The sequence below is a fragment of the Pelophylax lessonae genome, assembly GCF_965119305.1.
Source record: "Pelophylax lessonae genome assembly, chromosome: 10".
NCBI classification, from domain to species: domain Eukaryota; kingdom Metazoa; phylum Chordata; class Amphibia; order Anura; family Ranidae; genus Pelophylax; species Pelophylax lessonae.
In genome coordinates this window covers 216,874,290-216,899,953 of record NC_138777.1, presented here as the reverse complement: position 1 = coordinate 216,899,953, position 25,664 = coordinate 216,874,290, and the positions used below count along the sequence as shown (strand labels likewise).

Sequence of the window (25,664 nt, the reverse complement as noted above, 5' to 3'; positions counted from 1 at the left end):
GAACAGTTGGCAGGTATGGATTGGAGCACATAGTGGTGAACACTAATTAACCACATTAAGACAGCCAGCTGCAGATTTACTGCACCAGGTAGCCTCTCTCATGGTGCTGCCTAGTGGGGGCGACACTAGGCAGTGGGGATGCCAATGCACGGGGCCGGCGGCCATGATTGCCACCGGCCACCCGCAATAGTTTCCCACTGAGAGAGAAGAACGGTCAGCTGTTGTAAAGCTGTTCTGTTTTCAAGACATATTGGTTTAAGTTTCCTATCTTGACGCTTAAACCCCGGTTCACACTATAGCAATGACAGACATCGCACGTGATTCGGAGCACACTGCTCTGAAAATCACATGTGATGTCTGTGTGATGCAAATTTAGCTATACAGATTGTATGGTTGAATTTGCATCGGATTCGGGCACAACACGCACAGGACCCTTTTTTGGGTCTGCAGCAGAATCGGTGGTTCACACCAATGCGATCCGATTCATGTCCGAACTGTCATCGCACTGCAAAATGCGAACTGATCTAGGGGTGTCTTTAATCATATATTAACATCCCCAGCGATTCGCATATGGCAGTGTGAACTGCCTGCGATTTGAATGCGATGCGGGAACCCGCAGTGGATTCTCAGGGTTCCTGCATTGCATATGAGTGTGAACCGAGCCTTATTGTCTTCCTTGGTCTATCAGTACGCTTCCCTTTAAAAACCTTCCCATTAGATTTGTACTTGGTCCATATTTTAGAAACAGCTGTCTGGGAATAACCAGCATTTGCAACATTCCGTGATGATTTACCTTCTTGAAGAAGTTTTATAACCCTCTTCTTTGTTTCAACTGACATCTCTCATGTTGGAGCCATGATTAATGTCAATCAGGTTGGTGCAACAGCTCATCAAGGTGTGTAAACATTCATTTTTATTGGCAGACTAATTAGCAGATGTAATCTGATGCAGATGCTTGTTTTAGAACTGCAAAGTACATGATGATTCCATAACAGGAATGGTCAAACTATGGCCCGGCGGACCTTTTAATCCGGCCCGCGGAGCGCGCAGTGTTCCCCGGGCCGCGGATCCGTACCGGGCCGCCCGAGGAACTTCGGCAGTGGCGGCTGGGGCACACAGAGCAGTGCGCCCCGAGCCCACCCATTGTGTGACAGTAGCAAATGAAAATTCGCTATTGTCACAAGGATCCTCCTCCTGGCCAATCAGAAAACGGTCCTCCAGCTTCCTGATTGGCCGAAAGGCAAAACCCATGCCATTGGCCGAGGAGGAGGCGGGAGGAGTGAGGAGACGCCGGGGGACTGAAGAGAAGCGCTGCCTGAGGTAAGTGAGTGCACTGGTCTCGCGGGGGGGGGGGGGGGGGCCTGGCATATCTGCATTGAAAGGGGGCACACTGGCATATCTGCATTGAAAGGGGGAACAGTGGCATATCTGCATTGAAAGGGGGCACAGTGGCATATCTGCATTGAAAGGGGGCACGCTGGCATATCTGCATTGAAAGGGGGAACGCTGGCATATCTGCATTGAAAGGGGGCACGCTGGCATATCTGCATTGAAAGGGGGCACGCGGGCATATCTGCATTGAAAGGGGGCATGCTGGCATATCTGCATTGAAAGGGGGCACACTTGCATATCTGCATTGAAAGGGGGCACGCTGGCATATCTGTATTGAAAGGGGGCACAGTGGCATATCTGCATTGAAAGGGGGCACAGTGGCATATCTGCATTGAAAGGGGGCACACTGGCATATCTGCATTGAAAGGGGGCACGCTGGCATATCTGCATTGAGAGGGGGCACGCTGGCATATCTGCATTGAAAGGGGGCACACTGGCATATCTGCATTGAATGGGGGCAGGCTGGCATATCTGTATTGAAAGGGGGCACAGTGGCATATCTGCATTGAAAGGGGGCACAGTGGCATATCTGCATTGAAAGGGGGCACGCTGGCATATCTGCATTGAAAGGGGGCACGCTGGCATATCTGCATTGAAAGGGGGCACGCTGGCATATCTGCATTGACCACACCGTCCATCTACTCTTGGTCCGGCCCCCGGGTCCAATATATGAACCCATTGCGGCCCTCGAGTCAAAAAGTTTGGCCACCCCTGTTCCATGAAATGTTCCTCAGAATTGAGTGATTACATATTTTTTTCCTCTGCTTGATCTGCAAAAACAGTTGCAACTGACTATAGTTTTTTTTTTTTTCTTTTTTTTAAATGTTTCTTAAAAGGCAGAAGGTTGGAATGTTAAATGAAAATAGTTTTGAGGCTTGTCTGTGATTAGTTTTTTTTCTACACAATTAAAAACAATTGAATGAACATTTTTCAAGAGTGGTGATTCCATACTTTTTGCCAAGGGTTGTATTAACCTCCCTGGCGGTCTGATTATTTCAGAATTTGTGTGCTAAAAGCGGTACATTGTTTTGCATGGAAATCTGTACTCTGACATGACCGTGCCAAAGAATGGAGTAGCAATTCATGTATTGGTTGTCCAATACCACTTCTGCAGGGGTTTCTCCACCACTCCCTGAAGAATTATTAGGCCCAGAAACTTCCAAATGTCATCTTTGGTCACCGGTTCCCACTTTCTGCATCTTGCAAACTTCAGATGCGTAGCCAATTGTTGCTCTTTGCACCGGTTTGTCTCGGTAACTATTTTTTCAATAACCTCATTCGTCTAAAAATAACTGTAGGTATGCCAAGGGGTTGTCATGGTCGACGTCAACTTTCATACCAGGTGCTCCAGTAAATGGGAATCTTGGGTGCGCTGCCTGATCTGTACCGCAGTCAATAGAGCACCGAGTCCGCACATCGCTGAGTTCAGTCAAAGAATAGTCGCTGTCGTCACTTTCTGTACCTGATGACGAATTTTCCCACTAATCGCTATCGCTCAGTTCTTCAAGTAACTCCATTTCTCTGTCACTGTTTTCCAGTTCGTTTTAAAAGCGCTTTTGTGCAAAAAGAACGCTTTTTGGACGCCATGGTCGTTCTCTATTTTCCAGGCAGGGCACTGAAAAAGCCACCAGGTGCAATCCTGTGGTGAAATGGGATGATACAGTGTAATCACATTAGGATCACAGCTTTGTAATTTTATTTAAATTTTTTAAATTGCCGCCAGTTCCACCCCCCTGCGTCGCAACGCTTGCAGGGAAGGGAACCGGAATACAGGTGCCGGCATCGGCCGAGCACACAGCGGGAGGACAGAGGGAGGGTGCCTGGTGGTCAGGGAGAGGACGGCGGGTGATCGCAGGGAAGGTGAGTTTTATTGTGGGTAATCCCGAGTATGGCTCGGGGTTACTGATTTCGGTACTGAAAATTAACCCAGAGCCACACTCGGGAATACCGCTAGGGAGGTTAATGGCTACAAATTTGCCCTCAGATTAAAGACCTGACCTGGTCTTTTTCTTTCTTTCCGCTCTTTCCCTAGTCCGAGCAAGTAACAAGATGAAAGCAAGACCATAAACACATTTATTTAAAATATGCCTTTTTTTTATTCCTGCAAAAATAAATTTTACAAGCCATACAATACTATAAAATATATCCGCTGTGCAAAAATAACATAAAATCTCTCTTCATCACTTTTATTAAAAAGGAGAATCACATTCAGCTGGTTACACATATTACAATACAATTGTTCAATCCCTGTACTGTCTGCTTTGTAAACTTACCAAAACTATGTTATATGAGGACCCACCCAGACTCTTCATTCACCCAATCAGGCTGGCCCTGGCACTACATAGCTGTGGAAGATCAAAAGGAGATTGTACAGATTGCAACATGTGTGGTCAGGTTTACAAAGAGATAGACCAAGGAAATTCCTTCTGACAGAGCAAATGTCCAGCTGACTACTCCGAAACTGCTACTTGCCTGGCAGTCAGGCTGACTCAATGGTTTCAGTGCTTTGTGAGGCCCAGAACAAACATTGAGATCAGGAGTAATGATCTGCATGCTTGTTATGGGTCAGTAACTCAAAGTATTGAGGGTGTGTGTGGTATTGGGGAGATTATTCTCACATGGTAAGTGCTTTTCCAATTAGTTGCGCCAGTCCAAACTGGATTTTAGGACATGGCAGCCCATTTTTATTAAATAAAATGAAAAGTTCTCATAGACATCAGTTGCCCATGCAGGGGTTCTCCCACATCAATATGAACAAGGGAAAATACAGAGCCACCTGGCTCCCTTGTTGGCAGCACAGCTGCTCTTTTTACCAGTCCCTCTGACTGTGTGGTCACTTGGCTCTCTTAGCCTTTAGATGCAGTGCCCTGCTGCATGGCTCAATCCTGGCCTCTGGATAGGGTTTTCCTGATAGGAGCCCACCTGGCACTTCTGGGTGAGACCTCCTGTCTCTTGACTCCTGGCTGGGGCTCCTCTGAGACCTTCTGTCTCCAGTATGGGAGCTCTGAGCTATCCTCAGGTTTGAGTATATAATGACCCTGTACACCTGTGTACACCTGAGTACCTGGATTGCACTGAAATAGCGTGATTTCAAAGCTGCAGAGGTGTGAACCAGGGCTCAATCCTGTGTCAATTTGTACTGCCGATTTCATTGTGGCTTGTGACACCCTTTAACAGAAGTCTATGCAAATTGCAATAAAAATCATACAAAGTAGTGCAGGAACCTTCGCTGTGACATGAACGGTTCCATTGACAGCAATGGGTGTGACTTGTCATGTGATTTGGAACTGTCAAATCACATGACAAGTCGCACTGCTGTGAATGGGGAGTGAAGGTTCTGATCCAAAACTACAGAATCTAGAGAAAACCAAAACCACAGCTTTCTCTGCTCAGAAACTATAGTCCAGAACCTCACATTAACTCTCAGCCCTGGTTCACACTGATGTGATGCATGAAAGCTTTGCTGCGTTTCCCCACATCACATCACAATGCTTGGCAATCGTACGGCGTCCAAGCAATCTGCTGCGGGTGTCAATTTTAGATTAATGACGCCCTGAAACAGATCGCAAAACGCAGTGTGATTGCTAGACTCACATCACATGGGTGTGAACGCTCATGTGATGCGATTCTGGTGCGGGGAAAGAAAAGGGTCCTGCACCATTTTGATGTGGATGCGATTTTAATGTTTGGCTCAAATCGCACTGCAGAGACATCACATGTGATGTGCAAAGGAATGCGGTGCAATTCCTGTGCACATGTGGTATTTTGCACGCACCAGTGTGAACAAAGACTAAATTTGAATCCGGTGTCATATTCTCCATTTTCACAGTGACAGGGTCTCGCTCTTTCACAAGGGTTAACATAGAACTCCCTTGTCAAGTTCTACTTTATACTCCAGCACTGTCCCTGGCTTCTACCTTGGTCCAATACCTCAGTACTCTTCTGCCCATTTCCTGTGAGCCCAGCCTGTTGTTTATACTCCCCCCCCCCCCAGGGGGCGCATCATCATGCAGACCGGGCTCACAGTACTCAAGGACTAATCATTCTATGGGCCCACCACTCAAGAAGAATGCCCATCTCATCTCTGGAAGAGGAGGAAGCTGGCATGATGTCACCAGAGCAGCTAAAATGTATGTATAGGTTTTCTTTTTTTTTTTTTTAAGCCAGGTAGGAGAGGTTACAGGGGTGGGGGAGGCAGGTGGTGGGTTTAGGAGACCGGCTTTAATGACAACCAGACAATTAGCATTTTCAGATGGCAGCCTTGGTATTATTATTAGTAAAGTTTCCCTGAAAAGTAACTCTGTCCTTTGTCTATGAAGGTTAATGGAAACGGGTTCTCTGAACCGCTCCCCCCAGGAGCATATACCCTCCTTTCCTTACTCCTCCACTGAACAATGGGAAGGTGGGGGGCCAATAAAACCTGATGTGTGTGTATATATATATATATATGAGGTATAAGATCTCATATATCTCGTATAATATTTAGTGTTGTACAAGACCATCCCATTGATAAAGCTGACTCACTTCAGGGAGGCTTCTGAGATAGATAGATAGATAGATAGATAGATAGATAGATAGATAGATAGATAGATAGATAGATAGATAGATAGATAGATAGATAGATAGATAGATAGATAGATAGATAGATAGATAGATAGATAGATAGATAGATAGATAGATAGATAGATAGATAGATAGATAGATAGATAGATAGATAGATAGATAGATAGATAGATAGATAGATAGATAGATAGATAGATAGATAGATAGATAGATAGATAGATAGATAGATAGATAGATAGATAGATAGATAGATAGATAGATAGATAGATAGATAGATAGATAGATAGATAGATAGATAGATAGATAGAATAAAATAGATGGATAGGATAGATAGATTAGATATATTAGATAGATAGATAGATAGAATAAAATAGATGGATAGATAGATAGATAGATATATAGATAGAATAAAATAGATAGATAGATAGATAGATAGATAGATAGATAGATAGATAGGATAGATAAGATAGATAGATAGGATAAAATGGATGGATAGAATAGATGGATAAGATAGATAGGTAGGATAGATGGATAAGATAGATAGAGAAGATAGAATAGATAGATCGATCTTCTTACATAGTTGAACAAAAATAAATAAATCCAAAAACAAAAATGATGATCTAAGCCTTCCAAATCAAAAAGCTAATAAAAAAAAAAGATTATATATATATATATATATATATATATATATATATATATATATATACACACACACACACACACATACATACATACATACATAAACACACACTCTACATACGCTTACACGCTCAATATAAATAGTATTTTTGACTTTAGACTGCAGAAATGTAGACAAAATATAGATAAAATATCAGATCACACCGTTATTGTACAAAATACATATAAAGCTTAGAATTTTTGTAATTACTAACGATAAAGCGGCTTTAGTAAAAGAAAATAAATGATATGCATTGATAAAAATATAATGTACCTTTTAGAGAGAACATGTCATGTACAGCTCATAGAACACTGGTGACAATACAGAGTGTACTGAACGGAATATGTCAGTAGAATTGTTTCTGGTCACCTTTTCTACCACTAGGAGGCAGTCCTGAGACCCCACAAGATGCCAGTGACAATAAATCAGATTTCTACAATTTTTCTACCCCCTAACATCTGTGCTTCATTTTATAAGTATACATTTTACATACTCTTTGAAATGGTAAACCATCTACTAAATGTGGCTTTTATTCAATTTATAAAAAAAAAAAAAAAAACTGTGTGAAAAGGTTGTAATGGAAGCAGCAATCCCTTGACTTGGGTCGATTGCTTCTGGCTTTTATTCAATTCGATCAGTTTAGTTGCATTGAATGATCATATTGAAATGTGCGTCGCCACCATTAGCCTGGCTGTAGAGACCCGATAGAGCCACCAATGCTTCACTTGTGAAAATAGGACCACACATTGAAGTACAACTGCCTCTGGAGGTGGGAAGGGGTCTTCTCATACAAAGCTTTTCCAGTACACTGGACATCTTTTTACTGCCGTCCAATAATTTCACAATGCAGAAGAGAGATCAATGCTGTCTCCTCTGTGTACTGGCTGAATGGGGGAAAAAAACAGCTGCAATTCCCAATGGTGCTGGTTGGCAAAGAATCAGAAAATCTTCTCATTAAGAATGGCTACTCGCCTATGATATTTACCAAAACTGCGGTCATGTGTTATTATCTCAGAGCTGTTACATAGTAACCATGTCAGACTATGTACATTTTCTAACATTGTTTTCCTTCTGCCAGAGAAGGAAGAAAATGTTAGACGATTCCAACAGAAGGAACAGCCGCAGTCCCATGATATCAGCGCTTGATAAAACTTTATTGTTCTGGACATAGAACTCAGAAGGTTCACTCAGGCCCTCCTCACTCTGAAGCATTTTGCCTGAAAAGGGCTTACTCAGCGTGGTTAACCCCTTGTCTACCGTCTGTTTATAAACAGTGCGGTACACAAGGGGTTAACTGATCACTTTTATGGATTGTGTCCCCTCGCCGGTGGTGGTTCCCAGGCTCTCCCATTCCTCCAGGGATCCTGGAACTGTGGGCAATGGCATCCATAGAGAGAACGGGGGTACTAACTAACTCGGAAGCTACGTGTATTACATTGCTTCCAGGTTCACAGCTGTCTATCTATTGTAACTGAGGATGTAGGTAATTAAAGAGGAAGTAAACCCTCCTCTGACACTTTTACCTATAGGTAAGCCTATGATAAGGCTTACCTATAGGTACTGTAAATATCTCCTAAACATGCACCGTTTAGGAGATATTTACCTTACATGCAGCCAGTGACATCACTGGCGCATGCGCTCTGAAGGAACGGCCGCTGGTGCCGTTCCTTCAGAGCCCCGTGCCGCGACTGTCGGCTACCGCGCGTGTGCACGGGAGTAACATCACCGCGGCTCCGGCCAATCAGATGGCCGGATGCCGCGATCCAGGAAGACGGGCGACTGGACATGTCGCCGTCATGCAGGTAAGCGGGCGGGACGGCGGGGGCTCGTTCTAAGGTAAGTATTGCATAATGAGCTAGTATGTGATGCATACTAGCTCATTATGTGTTTCTCTTACAGGTGGCAAGAAAAAAAAAAAACGTTGAATAGGTTTACAACCTCTTTAAGCACGATCCATGCTTGATTAGCTGTAATGGAGACATTGGGGGGCTCAACAGACCCCTGATGTCTTCATAATGAGGACCTGTCACCTGCCCAATGCTATCACATACAGGGCTTGATATTACCCTTGTGATAGCAACAAAGGTAACCCCTTCCCACCTCCTGGCTCTTAAGGGTTCTAAAAGCCGGGAGGCAGAGGCAGACATACGGGTCACATGATCGGAAAGCTCCCAATGCTAGTATGCATTGGGAACTTTCTGGTACCCGCCAGCTATCTTGCAGGAAGCGCACTCTCAGAACGGTAAGTGGTTTACACAGGGCCGCATTTATGCAGCCGCTCGGCAATAAGGCCAACACGCCGAGAGGCTACGTACACGTGTGCGGCCAGCGTCAAGGGGTTAAATAAAAAATGCTAAAAGAAATGATATAATCTAAATAAAAATATTTATGTAAAGCACCCGTCATCTTCGTACGCACACCCCAATTCAAAAGTGCCGTGTAGGGCGAGCATGATTATGTAAACATGAATTGTACCACACATGTGAGATATCGCTGCAAATGTCAGAGCGACAGCAATAATTCTAGAGCCATAACTCACAGTTATCTCTAAACTCATGTCCCATAAAGGCTTTTAACGCGTCTCTAATAGAGAATTTAGGAAAGCGCAGTTTTTGTGATTTCAAAGGTTGGCACAATTTTTATGGCTTTACATGTTTTGGTATCTATTTACTGAAAGCAACCCCATCTTTTATATTTTACCAAAAAATTTGGTATAACATTGGGTTTGCTTGCCCTAAAATTCATTTTAGCGTATTTTTTGTTGAATATGCATTAGAGAAATAGCTGCGCAAATATGGTGTGACACAAAAAATGTACATTACCACCATTTACTCTTCAGGGTCACTGCTTTCAGAAAACACACAGTTGTTTGGGGAGTTTAAAAGTTATTTATAGCAAAAAACACAAACTTTAACCACTTCTGGACCTGAAGGATTTGCCCCTTAATGACCAGGCCATATTTTGCGATTCGGCACTGCGTTACTTTAACGGACAATTGCGCTGTCGTGCGACGCCATACCTAAATAACATTGATGTCCTTTTTTCCCCACAAACAGAGCTTTCTTTTGGTGGTATTTGATCACCTGTGCGATTTCTCTTTTTTGCGCTGTAAACAAAAAAAGAGCGACAATTCTGAAAAAAATATATATATTTTTCACGTTCTGCTATATAACATTCTCAAAAAAAAAAATTAAAAATCAAAAGTTTTTAACATCTTGGGCCAATTTGTTTTCTGCTACATATTTTTGGTAAAAAAAAAGAAAAATAAAAAAAATCGCAATAACCGTATTTTGATTGGTTTGCGCAAAAGATTTATGTCATTTTTATAGTTTTTTTTTTTTTACTAGTAATGGCGGCAATTTGCGATTTTTTGCGGGACTGCGACATTGTGGCGGACAGATCGGATCCCTGACTGACATTTTTGACCCTTTTTTGGGGGGACCAGTGACATTACTACAGTAATCAGTGCTAAAAATATGCACTGTTACTGTAAAATTACACTGTCAGGGAAGGAGTTAACACTGTGGGTGATCAAGGGGTAAATGTGTACCTAGGAGCGTGTTTACAACTGTATGTGGGCGGGGCTTGTGAAATGATCACAGAGACCTGTGATCCTATATAACAGGATCCCAGGAGCTCTGTGATCCTTCCAGGGAGAACGGTCAGCTGTGTTTACAACAGCTGACCATCCTCCTCTCTCAGCGGGGAGGGATCGCGGGTGTCAGGTGGCAATCGGAGCTGCCTGCCCCATGCATCGGAGTCCCCACTGACAAACGGGGGCGGGAGCGCGCCGCCGGCGTGCGCTCGCCCCCTAGCTGCAGACGGGCGACCGAAGTATACCTACGTCGGTTTGCGCAGGAGGGGCTGCCTGCTGCAGTATAACTGCGGCGGGTGGTCGGGAAGTGGTTAAAATGTGTGCGAAAAATTAAAAAATTGCCATGGTAGACAACTTTAGGCCCTTTCTGGGTGAAACGCGTCAGTTTGGAATGTTTGGGTGGACCTTCTGTGTTTTGACCAGAGCAATACATTTTTATCAAACGCTGATCAAGTACGGCCGCTCCTTCTCTTTATTGCACATGGGGAACTCCATCTGGCTGGCACCTGTGCCCACAAAGGGTAGGCTGTAGGCTCAGAAGTTATTCGGAAGCAGCGACTCCTTCTCATGTACGTAGAGACTTCCATTGAGAAAAGGTAGCAAAAATGGCATCACAACTGAACAGCCAATAAAAACCAGTCAGTCATTTTGATTAAAAAAGATTGGCTCTCCATCTATGATAATGCCAAGTCCAGATACCGGGAACAGCAGAATCCTGGCCCTGGCACATACTACTCACGGAAATGAGAAAAGTAACATGAGCTTTAGTATTATGGAGATAAGCTGCTCATCTTCGGCTCTAGCCGGCCGGCTCGTCCTGGTGAGAGAAGGAATTCACTTCGCAGTAACTGAAGCCAATGACGGAGTTGTGCTGGAAGTCGCCAGCGTTGTGCTTGCTCTGCCTCAGGGTGTCATGTAAGAGCGTCTTCATTTGTCTGTTCTCATTGGACGCCGACTCCCAGATGACTTCAAGTTCACCTTCCACTTGTCTGGAAGAAGAAAAGACGTTCAATTGTTTCACAGAGAGAGAACAAAAAAAAGGAGTCTGAAATTACAATCGGCTCTTTCCGCTTTGGTTTATTTTTAGCCTTTTGAGAACAAGGTTATTTTAGAAAAACAGTTTTTTATCTGCTAAGGGCTGAGTGGCTGCTACGATAGATGCGTACGTGAAATCTCTCCCTGGCACAAAGCGTTCAAAATTTTTTAAGCTGAACTCCTGCAACAAAAACTTTCATTGAAGTATACACTATATTACCAAAAGTATTGGACGCCCACCTTTACACACACATGAACATTAATGGCATCCCAGTCTTAGTCCGTAGGGTTCAATATTGAGTTGTCAAACAAAACCAAAAGAATTTCCAAGCTCAAAAAAGAATTTTCAAGCTCACCAAAGAATTCCCAAGCTCACCAAAAAATATCCAAGCTCACCAGAGAATTTCCAAGCTCACTAAAGAATTTCCAAGCTCACTAAAGAATTTCCAAGCTCACCAAAGAATTTCCAAGCTCGCCAAAATAATTTCTAAGCTCGCCAAAATAATTTCCAAGCTCACCAAAGAATTTCCAAGCTCACCAAAGAATTTCCAAGCTCACCAAAGAATTTCCAAGCTCACCAAAAAATATCCAAGCTCACCAGAGAATTTCCAAGCTCACTAAAGAATTTCCAAGCTCACTAAAGAATTTCCAAGCTCACCAAAGAATTTCCAAGCTCGCCAAAATAATTTCTAAGCTCGCCAAAATAATTTCCAAGCTCACCAAAGAATTTCCAAGCTCACCAAAGAATTTCCAAGCTCACCAAAGAATTTCCAAGCTCACCAAAAAATATCCAAGCTCACCAAAGAATTTCCAAGCTCACCAAAGTATTTCCAAGCTCACCAAAGTATTTCCAAGCTCACCAAAGTATTTCCAAGCTCACCAAAGAATTTCCAAGCTCACCAAAGAATTTCCAAGCTCAACAAAGAATTTCCAAGCTCACCAGAGAATTTCCAAGCTCACCAAAGAATTTCCATGCTCACCAAAGAATTTCCAAGCTCACCAAAGAATTTCCAAGCTCACCAACCAAAGAATTTCCAAGCTCACCAACCAGCTTGTGACCAACCGAATAATCCTGTCTAACAGTATGCGTTAAAACCTGGGGTTTAGTTGCACAGATTTGCAAATACATGCGTAAGCTGCAGGCCCCAACAAGGCACCCTGTTACCTGCAGTCCCTACCTTTATGGCCCCTTTCACACAGGCGGACCATTCAGATCCGCCTGTTGGTTTTTTTGGCGGATCTGAACGGTCCCCCTATGCATTCCTATGGGGCATCGGATGGCAGCTGACATGTCCGCTGACATCCGACCCGATCCGACCTGTCAAATCTGGATAGATGGAAACCCTATTTTCCATCCGTCCAGCGGATCGGATGGGATCGGATGAGAACGGAACGACGGTCCGTTCCCATCCGATTTCCCCCATAGAGATGCATGGGGAACTGACAGCTGTGTCTCCGCACACATCGCGGAGACACAGCTGTCCTCCTGCTGCTCAGCGGGGGATCATCGGCGCGATCCCTCGCTGAGAAAAACGGACTCCGTCCGACGGACGGATAGTGTGAAAGGGGCCTAACTTTTAAGAGTCTCCACAATGGAAGCACAAGTATTCTGATAGACAGGTGAAGGGCAGGTGAGCTATAGGGAGCCCACCTCTCCTTAACCACTTTACCACCGGAGGATTTTGCTGTCTTACGTCCAGGCCACTTTTTGCGATTCGGTGTTGTGCGAGTTTAACTGACAATTGCGCGGTCGTGCAACGCTGTACCCAAACGAAATTTACCTCCTTTTTTCCCACAAACAGAGCTTTCTTTTGGTGGTATTTGATCACCTGTGCGATTTTTACTTTTTGCGCTATAAACATAAAAAGAGCGTTTATTTTGAAAAAATAACAATATTTTCAAATTTTTTTATATGAAATTCCCCCCCAAAAAAATGTAAAAATCTAAATTTTTTTTAATTTTTGGCCAATTTGTTTTCTGCTACCTATGTTTGGTAAAAAAAAAATCACAATAAGCGTATTTTGATTGGTTTGCGCAAAAGTTATCGCGTTTACTAACTAAGGGAAAGATTTCTGTCATTTTTGGTGTTTTTTTTTTAACGTGTAATGGCGGCGATCTGCGATTTTTTTTTGCGGGACTGCGACATTGCGGCGGACAGATCGGACCCTTGACTGACATTTTTGACACTTTTGGGGGTACCAGTGACATTACTACAGTAATCAGTGCTATATATATGCACTGTTACTGTAAAAATGACACTGGCAGGGAAGGGGTTAATTTTATTGGAGAGGGAGGGGTTAATGTATGCCTGGTGCTTACTGACGTGTGGGGGGGGGGGGGGGGGTGACTGAGTGACACAAGGACAGATCGAGGGTTCAATTATGCTGAACCCTGCAATCTGACCCTGCCTGTCACTTCAGAGATCCGCCCGCTGTGTTTCCAGACTCGATCCCCGACGATCGGGTAAGAGCAGCGGCGATCGCTGCCACTCCTCCCCTGGCCCAACTCCCGCTGTGACTGAAAACAGCGGGAGCGAGCCTCCGGCGGCGCGCGCGTGCCGCCCACAAGGGGCGGAGTCCAGCGACGTAGGTCTACGTCGCTGGACGGTAACGAGCCACTTTGCTGCAGTAGCAGCAAAGTGAACGGAGGTAAAGTGGTTAAAGGGTCAGGGGCACACTAAACACCCAGCAAAATGCAAAGTGCTTTGCCTGACCAATATATCAAACAATGCAAAAAATGGTCACTGCCCCCACCTATAATTGGCCTTTGCAGCAAGGAGCACTGGAAGGGCAACACATATCAAACAAAACCAAAGAATTTCCAAGCTCAACTTACTGACCAGCCTGCGACCAATATTAACCACTTTAAGACCGGAAGGATTTGCCCCCTTAATGACCAGGCCCTATTTTGCGATTCGGCACTGCGTTACTTTAACGGACAATTGCGCGGTTGTGCGACACTGTACCCAAATAAAATTGATGTCCTTTTTTTCCACACAAATAGAGCTTTCTTTTGGTGGTATTTGATCACCTCTGCGATTTTTATTTTTTGCGCTATAAACAAAAAAAGAGCGACAATTCTGAAAAAAGAAAAAACTATATTTTTACATTTTTGCTATTTACATTCCCAAAAAAAAAAAAATGTAAAAATCTAAATTTTTTAACATTTTAGGCCAGTTTGTTTTCTGCTTCATATTTTTGGTAAAAAATACTAGTGGCGGCGATCTGAGATTTTTTGCAGGACTGCGACATTGCGGCAGACAGATCGGACCCCTGACTGACATTTTTGATACTTTTGGGGGTACCAGTGACATTACTACAGTAATCAGTGCTAAACATATGCACTGTTACTGTAATAATGACACTGGCAGGGAAGGGGTTAACATTATGGGTGATCAAGGGGCTAAATGTGAGCCTAGGGGAGTAATTCTAACTGGGGGGGGGGGGGGGGGCGTGGCTTGTGAAATGACCATAGAGACCTGTGATCCTATATATCTCTCAGCGGGGAACAACCGCGGGTGTCAGGCGGCAATCGGAAAAGCCTGCCCGCTACATCGGCTTCCCCGCTGACAAAAGGGGGCCTAATGAGAGCAAGTGACGTACAGCCACGGCGATTTGCCCAGGAGCGGCTGCCTGCCACCGTATAACTGCGGCAGGCGGTCGCAAAGCGGTTAAGTTGGCCCACCCTTTGCAGCTATAACAACTTCAGCTCTTCTGGGGAAGGCTGTCCACAAGGAGTGTGTATATGGGAATGTTTGACCATTCTTCCAGAAGCGCATTTGTGAGGTCAGGCACTGATGTGGGCGAGAAGGCCTGGCTCACAGTCTCCGCTCTAATCTATCGGGTTGAGGTCAGGACTATGCAGGCCAGTCAAGTTCCACCTCCCCAAACTCGCTCATCATTGTCTTTATGGACCTTGCTTTGTGCACTGGTGCGCAGTCATGTTGGAACAGGAAGGGGCCATCCCTATGTCTTTGTGCACTGGTCCAAATCAGTGAAATCAATGAAGGGGGGATTTTGGTGTGGGGTTGTTTTTCAGGGGTTGGGTTTGGCCCCTTAGTTCCAGTGAAGGTAACTCTTAAGGTTTCAGCATACCAAGACATTTTGGACAATTTCATGCTCCAACTTTGTGGGAACAGTTTGGGGATGATCCCTTCCTGTTCCAACATGACTGCACACCACTGCACACAGCAAGGTCCATAAAGACATGGATGAGCGAGTTTGGGGTGGAGGAACTTGACTGGTCCTGACCTTAACCCAACAGAACACCTTTGGGATGAATTACAGCAATGACTGCGAGCCAGGCCTTCTCTCCAACATCAGTGCCTGACCTTGAGAACTTTTATCTATAGGTAAGCCTTTAATAAGGCTTACCTATAGACTCTGTAAATATCTCCTAAACTTGCACCCTTTAGGAGATATTCACATTTCATGCAGCCGATGACGTCATCGGCACATGCGCTCTGAAGAAATGGCCGCCCGTGCCGTTCCTTCAGAGCCCTGTGCTGTGACCGGCAGCTCCCGCGCGCATGAGCAGGAGTGACGTCACGCGGCTCCGGCCAGTAATACAGCCGGAGGCCGCAGATCCGGAAGGAAGAGGGGCGAAAATTGATGCGGGGACAACGCGGGCTTCATTTGCAGGCAAGTGTCACATAATGTGCTAGAGCTAGTGTGCGATGCAAACTAGCACATTATGCATTTACTTTGCAGGGGGGAAAAAAAAACAGGAAGAGTTTACTTCCTCTTTAAGATACAAAATGCTGAGAGTTTTAGATTTTTTCTAACACATGCCTTGTTCATGTTTTTAGTGTGAACAAGCCCCAGCAGCAGATATTACCACCCTGCCGATGTTTAAATTCTACAGATATTAAAGGAAATGTAAAACAATGGGGTCACTAAGCTTTAACTAGAAGAATAATAAAGAGGAATATTCTCTTTCATAGCTGCAGGTGCCCAGTCTCTGAGAATCTCATCTGGCTTGCAAATGAGCCGGTCCCCGACCTGACAACTTGAGATTGGCTGCTGGAGACGATGCAGAGCTTGCCTCTGCCTGCATCCTTGGTGATGGATTTCTGTTATCTCCGTCCATAACACTTTATTCCTCAGGTCCTCTGCAGGCTCTCACAGATAATAGCCATAATGTTCCTAATCTCGTTCTAGCAATATGGGGGGAAAGTACACGACTTGCAGCTAATATACAGCAATAATGTTCTCCAGGCCTTCCATATAATTGGCTAGCAAATGGCTATAAAAATAAAATCTGATTATGACTTTTCAACAACAAACAGATAAGTGCTCATCTCTCTCCGTATCCCTATTACTTACACATAATGTGCATAATGTTTACTATCTATACACCGACCTTCTGGAATACTTGCAATAAGGGTGGAACCTAGGATTGGTTTCTACAACCGTGCAATTAGTAACTTAAACCAAATGTGTAACAAACTTCTCGCCTAAAAAACGTAACTCCACTTTTGTTGAGAAAAAAAATATTCCCTCCTGGGTGATCTCTGTGCATTACAAGGATTATAACAAACTTAGTTGCAGATTTCTACCTTTTGTTATTCTGAAGAAATCATTGTTTGTTCCCCTGTGCTGAGTGGGTCTAATGGGAGTGGTTTCATAATTATCAATCAGCTGTGGCAGCTGCAGGGCTCTAATGAGGAAAGCTGCTGGGCCTGCATACCTTTAGACGTGTTCCTATTGGGAGTATCTCACCAAAAATGAAATTTTTGTTGCAGGGGATGCCAGAAATCTGACTTGTATCTTAGGCCGACTTCTGGGAAAATTGGTGAGCCAATCACACAAGCAGGAAATTATGTTTCTGGGGGTGTGGTCAGTATACATTCTGTGCACAGAACAACTTCAGACGGCCATATTGCATTTTCAGAAAATTACAATGGCTGCAGATTGAAAAGGAAAGGTATTATAAAGGATTTTTTAATCACATTCAATTACAACAGGGGTCAGCAACCTTTTTCCACTTAAGGGCCGGATTCATTGTATGTGAATGCAAGGAGGGCCGCATAATTATCAATCAGCCGTGGCAGCTGCAGAGCACTAATGAGGAAATCTGCTGGGCCTGCATCCCTTTAGACGTGTTCCTATTGGGAGGATCTCACCAAAAATGACATTTTTTTTGCAGGGGATGCCAGAAATCTGACTTGTATCTTAGGCAGACTTCTGGCAAAATTGGTGAGCCAATCACACAAGCAGGAAATGATGTTTCTGGGGGTGTGGTCAGTATACATTCTGTGTACAGAACAGCCCCAGGCGACAATATTGCATTTTCAGAAAATTACAACAGCTGCAGATTGAAACGGAAAGGTCATTATTAATTATTGTATAGGATTTTTTAACCACTTGTCGACTGCCTAACGACGATTTACGTTGGCAGTCAGCCCCTCACAGGCAAAGCAACGTAGGTCTACGTCGCTAGCCTGTGAGGCTCTAGGGAGTGAGCGCGCGCCGCCGGAGGCGCGCTCCCGCTCACTCACGGACCCCGCCGGGCACTCGCGATTGTCCGTTACAGCGGGAGAAAGGCAGGCGGCTAATGTAAACACAGCCGCCTGTCATTCTCCCCTCTGTAAGAATTGAGATCATACAGTTCTGCTATGTAGGACCGTTGATCTCTGTTCTTACACCTCAAGCCACATCCAATCACAGTTAGAAGCACGCCCCTAGGGACACACTTAACCCCTCCCTCTCAAAAAAGTTAACCCCTTCACATTTGAAAAAATGTGAAAAATATTGTTATTTTTGCAAAATTGACGCTATTTTTTTGTTTATAGCACATGATCAAAAAAATTGCACAGGTGATCAAATACCACCAAAAGAAAGCTCTGTTTGTGGGGAAAAAAAGGACGTCAAATTCGTTTAGGTACAGCGTCGCACGACCGCGCAATTGTCCGTTAAAGTCACGCAGTGCAGAATCGCAAAATAGGCCCTGGTCAGGAAGGGGGTAAAATCTTCCGGGGGTTAAGTGGTTAATAACATTCAATTACAACAGGGGTCAGCAACCTTTTTCCACTTAAAGGCCGGATTCATTGTATGTGAATTCATGGAGGGCCGCATTCACCTGCTAATAAATGAAGATAATAATAATTCCAACATAGTAATAATACCGGTACAGGTTTATCTCACTTTAAGGTGCTTCACTAATACAAAGCCAGTTCACTGCGAGGGAGCATGCAGGGTCACTCCCTTGAGGCTCTGGCATTGCTGCAGGGTCTCCAACCCCCCTCCTTTTCCTTATATTACACAGCCCCGCACCTCTGGTTCTCTTTACATTACACAGCCCCCTGCACCTCTGGACCCCTTTACATTACATAGCCCTTCACCTCTGGACCCCTTTACAATACACAGTCCCCTGCACCTCTGGACCCCTTTACAATACACAGCCCCGCACCTCTGGAACCCTTTACAATAAACAGCTCCCTGCACCTCTGGTCCACTTTAAATTACACAGCCCCCGCACCTCTGGACCCCTTTTTATTACACAGCCCCGCACCTCTGGACCCCTTTACAATATACAGCCCCCTGCACCTCCGGACCCCTTTACGTTACACAGCCCCCTGCACCTCTGGACCACTTTAAATTACACAGCCCCCGCACCTCTGGACCCCTTTACATTACACAGTCCCTGCACCTCTGGACCCCTTTACAGTACACAGCCCCCGCACCTCTAAAACCCTTTACATTACACAGCCCCCATACCTTTTGGACCCCTTTACATTACACAGCCCCCCTGCATATTACACAGCCCCCCTGCATATTACACAGCCCCCTCTACATATTACACAGCCTCCCCCCCCCCCCCCACAGCTTTGCCCTTTCCTACTTTGCCCCATGCAGAGAGGGAGACAAAGCAGAGCAGGGAGCTGAATGAGAACACGGGAAAGACACACAGCAGCACTGATAAGACAGCGGGAGCTTCTGGAGTTAATTTTTCAAATCAACAAGCTGGTGATCGGTTGCTAGGAGCACCTAGAAACCAATCACCTAAAAAGTTAACTCCGGAAGCTCCCGCTGTCTTATCAGCGCTGCTGTGTGTCTCCCGTGTTCTCATTCAGCTTCCTGCCCCCTGATCTTACTTAAAATGTCCGCGGGCCGGGTGCATGTGAATTCGTCATGTGCGCTGACTGGCCGGATCGTAGGTTGCCGACCCCTGAATTACAATAGGACTTGTGCCGGGATTGTATACTCTATATTATTTTTTCTTTATTTGCTATTTTTTTTTTCCCCACAAAAGTGGAGTTACCATTTAATGGCTAGTACTGTATCCAAAAAATTGTGATGAATTATTAATAAAAAAATATATTTTCAGAACTGCCCATTATAAGGTGTAATAACTACCTAAGAACTTGAAAATAATAATGGTAACAGCGCTCCCACTTATATATAAGGCCACAATACTTATAACGAATAAAAACTGCCACCAAAGTGATGTGATACTTCTTAATACATTAATTTGAACAAAAAAAAAAAATGTATATTGTCCATAAAAATGAAAAATATATATAGCAAAGTCCAAATAAGATCTAATTAGAGTGAAATATTCATCCACCAAAAGTGAAGACAGAACGATGTCCTTTCCACCAACATAAATGCTCAGCGCACTCACCAGACTCTATTGACCCCTATTACAAGTCAAAAATGAAAAGAGAAAAATACCCGAGCTGGTTACCACACACCGAATCCAGATTGCTGCCAGCATCCAACCAGATATAGTATTTAGGATGGATGCTAAATATGCATATACACAGTGAATGGACTGTCCTCAGGTAATGCACAGAGATGAAACAAATCCTCCTACACAAGTTGTACCTGTTTATCCGAAGTCTTCTTTTCTCTACATCCGTTCAAAGTCCAGAATTTATCAATCTTGTCTGAGCGGTCAGAAAAAAGGGGGGGGGAGCTGAAGATACTCTGTAGAGCTCAGTGAGGAGAGATCTGAGAGCTGATTGGAGGAAAGGGACACACCCCCCTTCACACAGCACACACGAACAGAGCTAAGGCTGTCAATCACAGGCTGTGTGCTGGACGTCCCTCCCATGTCACCTTTAAGGCCCGTACACACGCACCGATTGTTGGCCGTAAATTTTCGGCCAACGTCCGATAGGCCGATTGTCGGCTGATGCTTCCGACAACCGACTGCGACTTTTCGGACGAACAAAATCTGGTGTGCATGCTATAAAATTTTTGTTGGCCGTCAACAGAACGGCCGATTGTTCGTCAATCAGTACAGATTTCGGCAGACAAAAATCAGATGAGCAAGACTGGGCATGCTCAGAGAAGAAAAAACACAGGGAAAGTAAACCATCACATGACATCACTTCTGAAGTTGGTTGTTGTTGGCCGAAAAAATGTGTGTGCAGTCTAGAGCACATTTCAACCAACACAACAACACTGGACAAAAGACAGCCGATTGTTCGGCCGAAAATCGGTGCGTGTGTACGGGGCTTTATTCTCTTGATGTCAGGAAAACTTGTCAGAAGTGACTCATGCAGATAGCAGAGGAATTAAGCAGCAGACAGAAATAACACTTGCACTGGACTGAGACAAGTGTATACCAAAGAGGGATATGCTTTGTTCATATGTCATGTCTGAGGTTTACAATCACTTTAAAGCGGAGTTCCACCCACATTTTCAGCTTAGCGGATTTGAGTAGTCATATGCTTTTTAAAAATGAATTGGGCAATATTTTTTTTTTTTGGGGTCACTTACCTTATTTGAGAGGATTCTTTGTCCTACTTCCTTCTTCTGCGGCCACGGCCCTGGACGTCACTTCCGGTTTCGCATTGCATACTGGGAGATGTGAGTCATTAATCCCAGGAGGCAATGGGCATGGCCGGCCGCTCCTCTGATTGCCGATCGCAATCTACAGCGCATGCGTGAGATTGCGATCGGCATTCTGGGTAGCCAGAAACCAGGAAGAGGGGACAGAGCGGCTTCAGACGCCCACACCGGAGATGGCCGCGCTCTGCAATCAATTTTAAAGGTAAGAAATGATCTACAATCATATACTGTACTGTAATCTGTGAATAGTGTTAATGTTATTGGCGATATGCTAGGATTAAAGGGGTATTTTTATCTTAAAAAAGTATTTTCGGCCGGAACTCCACTTTAAAGATCTGAAGCAAGCCTATGATGTCCAGACAAGTAGAATTTTTAGGAGGCATAGACACTTCCTATTGGTGTTGGTAAAACGTTCAGTGGCAGGGTCCTCCCACATTGCTCAGCGCCAGAAGTACTGTACATGGGGGAGGCAAAGGGACCGGTGCCAGGAAAGATAATGAACAGGGTACAGTGGTTGGTCTTCAGGGCAGGAAATCAACATTGGGCTTAGAGGAAACTGGGACTTTTAGTGAGGACACTGCAAGATTGGCTACAGGGATGTGTATGGCAGGGATACTAAAGAGTAAGGTAAGTAATGCAGAAAGCACTATTGAAATTAGATTTTTACCCAGAGTTGGGCTTTAACCACTTTAAGACCGGAAGGGCGGAAACTCCTGAAGCTACCCCTACATTTCTCCAAGTTTCTCCCGATTCGGGGAAATCCCGGGTTCCCTCCGGGCCTGGACCATGCTATATTTCAACAATGGGAAAGGAAGGGTCTGGTAACTTTTGCACAATTATGTGATTTGGGCTCTGGCAGTCCATATCCCTTCCACACCATCAAGGCTAAATTTGAACTGCAGGACAAGGACACTTTTTTCGTGGCACAATGCCTACACTTCCTCACTAATACCGCGGGGAAACCAGAAGCTCGCTTTAAACCATCCCTCATCGACACCTTGTTGGACTCTGCCACCTTCACTATCTCAGCGATTTACAAACCGCTTCTGAAACAGTGTCCGCCTGCGCTTTCCACCTCAACGGCTTCTAACTGGCTCAAGGATTTCCCTGGAGAAGATACACTGCCTCACATGATCCAAGGTCTCAACACCACCCTCGGCCTCACACCCAACTCGATATGGAAAGAGACCCAGCTAAAGATCTTCCACCGTGCCTATGTACCCTTTCTGTCGGACAAAACAATTCTGGATGCTCACAAATGTCCGTTATGTGCTGCGGAAAGACCCTCCTTATGCCACAAGTTCTGGTCCTGTCCCTCCATCTCCTCTTTCTCGGACCAGGTTCTGTCTTTTATCAAGGAAGTGACCAAGACCGCCATACCTAAAGATCCTCTCTTGCTCCTGTTTGGTTACTGGGACAAACGCCTGCAAAAATGGTCTAGCACCTCCCCTGCGACACATCACCTGTGGATCCTATCCTGTTTATTGGTGGCTAGAAGAACGATCCTGGCCAACTGGATCTCCACGACCCCCCCATCACTTGCCCGGGTCCGATCAGAGCTTGCCACACTTCTTTCCATTGACTGCATTAATACGGATCTTTCAGCCCGTTCCTCACGGAAACTATTCTCTCAGAAATGGGACGCCTACATCAAGTATACTTTCCCCCAGACGGACCCCTCCATGGCTAAATTTATGTTCACGTTCCAGGCCTTGCCCAAAGACTCCCCTTGATCCCACAGGTCATATCCGATTCGATGCTCTTTTGACCCTGGACCCAGCTCCTCCCCCCCCTTCATGCCCCTCCCCAGTTCATGCTCCCCTCCTTCTGAGGGGCCTATATTGCAAAAAAATTTCTGTGTAACTGTAAATGTTTTGTTTATATTGCCGATTTTCCAGTGTTATATTGCAAAATTTTAAATAAAAAAAAAAAAAAAAAACGGAAGGATTTGCCCCCTTAATGACCAGGCCCTACTTTGCAATTCAGCACTACGTTACTTTAACGGACAATTGCGCGGTTGTGCGACGCTGTACCCAAATAAAATTGACGTCCTTTTTTTTCCCCACAAATAGAGCTTTCCTTTGGTGTTATTTGATCACCTGTGCAATTTTTATTTATTGCGCCACAAACAAAAAAAGAGCGACAATTTTGAAAAAAAAAAAAAAAAAACACTATCTTTCACATTCTGCTATATGACATTCCCAAAAAAAAAAAAAAAATCTAAAAATCAAAATGTTTTAACATTTTAGGCTAATTTGATTTCTGCTACATATTTTTGGTAACAAATTTTTTTTTTTTTTTAAAAAATCGCAATAAGAAGCGTATTTTGATTGGTTTGTGCAAAAGTTATCGCGTCTACTAACTACAGGAAAGATTTAAGTCATTTTAATTGTTTTTTATTTTTTTTTAATAGTGGCGGCGAGCTGCGATTTTTTTTTTTGTGGAACTGCGACATTTCGGCGGACAGATCGGACCCCTAACTGACATTTTTGACACTTTGGGGGGACCAGTGACATTACTACAGTAATCAGTGCTAAAACTATCCACTGTTACTGTAATAATGACACTTGCAGGGAAGAGGTTAACCCTGTGGGTGATTAAGGGGTTAAATGTCAGCCTAGGGGAGTGGCTTGTGAAATGATCACAGAGACATGTGATCCTATATAGAAGGATCACAGGAGCTCTGTGATCATTTCAGGGAAAAGGACGGTCAGCTGTGTTTACAACAGCCGACCGTCCTTCTCTCTCAGCGGGGAACGATCGCGGGTGTCAGGCGGCAATCAGAGCCGCCTGACACACGCATCAGCTTCCCCACTGACGATCAGGGGCGGGAGTGCGCTGCCGGCGGCGTGCGCTTGCCCCCTAGCTCCTACCAGGCAAATAATGTACCCATACATGGTTTTGCCTGGGAGATCCACTCTGCCGCTGTATAAATACAGTATGCGGTCGGCAAGTGGTTAAAGGAGTTGTAAAGGCAGAAAGTTTTTTTTTTATCTTAATGCATTCTATGCATTAAGATAAAAACCCTTGTGTGTGAAGCAGCCCCTTTAGGCCCCCTAATACTTACCTGAGCCCCATCTCTGTCCAGCGATGTCCACGAGTCCCTCAGCTTTCCAGGACTCTCCCTTCTGATTGGCTGAGACACAGTCATGGCGCCTTTGGCTCCCACGGCTGTCAATCAAAATCAGTTAGCCAATCAGGAAAGAGAGGGTACGGGGCCAAACCGCAGCTCTGAGTCTGAATAGACACACGGAGCTGCAGCTCAGCTCGGGTGCCCCCTGAGCAAGCTGCTTGCCGTGGTGGCACTCGACAGGAGAGAGGCTAGGAGCAGTGAAAAGGGACCTGAGAGGAGGAGAATCCGGGCTGCCCTGTGCAAAACCACAGCACAGGGTAGATGAGTTTAACATGTTTGTTTTTCGTTTTGTTTTTTTAAAACGAGACTTTACAATCACTTTAAGTGCCGGGTCACACTTGTGCGATGCGCGAAGGCTGCGAATTCGCAGCCTGTTCCCGCATCGCAAACGCACATCTGGCAGTTCACACTGCCATATACGATACGCAGGGGGTGTCAATGAAATGTTAACGACACCCCCAGTTTGATCGCATATCGCAGTGCGATCTGACAGTTCGCACAGGATCGGATCGCACAAGTGTGAACCACTGTGCGATCCGATCCTGATGTGGCTGAAAAAAAGGGTCATGTGCGACTTTTGTGTGGGTGCAGTGCGAATTTAGCCATACAAAGTGTATGGCTGAATTCGCGCTGCACATCCGATCGCATGTAATGAAGGAGCAGTGCGCTCCGATATTACATGAGATCGCCGCACATGCTATAGTGTGAACTGGCACTAAAGTTGAAGCTTTGGTATGGCAATATTTACAGAGTTACACTGGTCTAGCTTTGACTCAACCTGGAGTGCTGCCAATTCCTTTTCTTTTATCTAGCTTGGACCAATGTAAGTATGTATGTGCCATATCTGTGAGATCCCCCTAGAAGCTGGAAATCACCATATAATCCACTACTACAGTGATTGCCCCTATCTTCTGGGCCCTGTGCCGAGCAGCTACCCTGCCATTTCTGGTTCAAAAGTGGCTTGACCTGGGGAATGCGGCACCTGTAGCCCATTTCCTGCACACGCCTGTACACGGTGGCTCTAGATGTTTCTACTCCAGGCTCAGTCCACTGCTTCCGCAGGTTCCCCAAGGTCTGGAATCGGTCCTTCTCCACAATCTTCCTCAGGGTCCGGTCACCTCTTCTCGTTGTGCAGCGTTTTCTGCCACACTTTTTCCTTTCCACAGACTTCCCACTGAGGTGCCTTGATACAGCACTCTGGGAACAGCCTATTCGTTCAGAAATTTCTTTCTGTGTCTTACCCTCTTGCTTGAGGGTGTCAATGATGGCCTTCTGGACAGCAGTCAGGTCGGCAGTCTTACCCATGATTGCGGTTTTGAGTAATGAACCAGGCTGGGAGTTTTTAAAAGCCTCAGGAATCTTTTGCAGGTGTTTAGAGTTAATTAGTTGATTCAGATGATTAGGTTAATAGCTCGTTTAGAGAACCTTTTCATGATATGCTAATTTTTTGAGATAGGAATTTTGGGT

The 25,664-nt window shown here is 44.8% G+C and overlaps 1 protein-coding gene across 1 annotated transcript in view; it reads right to left on the bottom strand.

Annotated features, from left to right (window-relative positions):
- Nucleotides 1–10,890: 10,890 nt before the first annotated feature.
- CEP89 (centrosomal protein 89) overlaps nucleotides 10,891–25,664 on the bottom strand; it is a 154,132-nt gene continuing 139,358 nt past the window's right edge. The window contains exon 18 of the mRNA XM_082270407.1: nucleotides 10,891–11,218. Within this exon, the coding sequence (XP_082126533.1) occupies nucleotides 11,029–11,218 (190 nt within the window). The 3' untranslated portion in view covers nucleotides 10,891–11,028. The remainder of the gene's footprint in view (nucleotides 11,219–25,664) is intronic.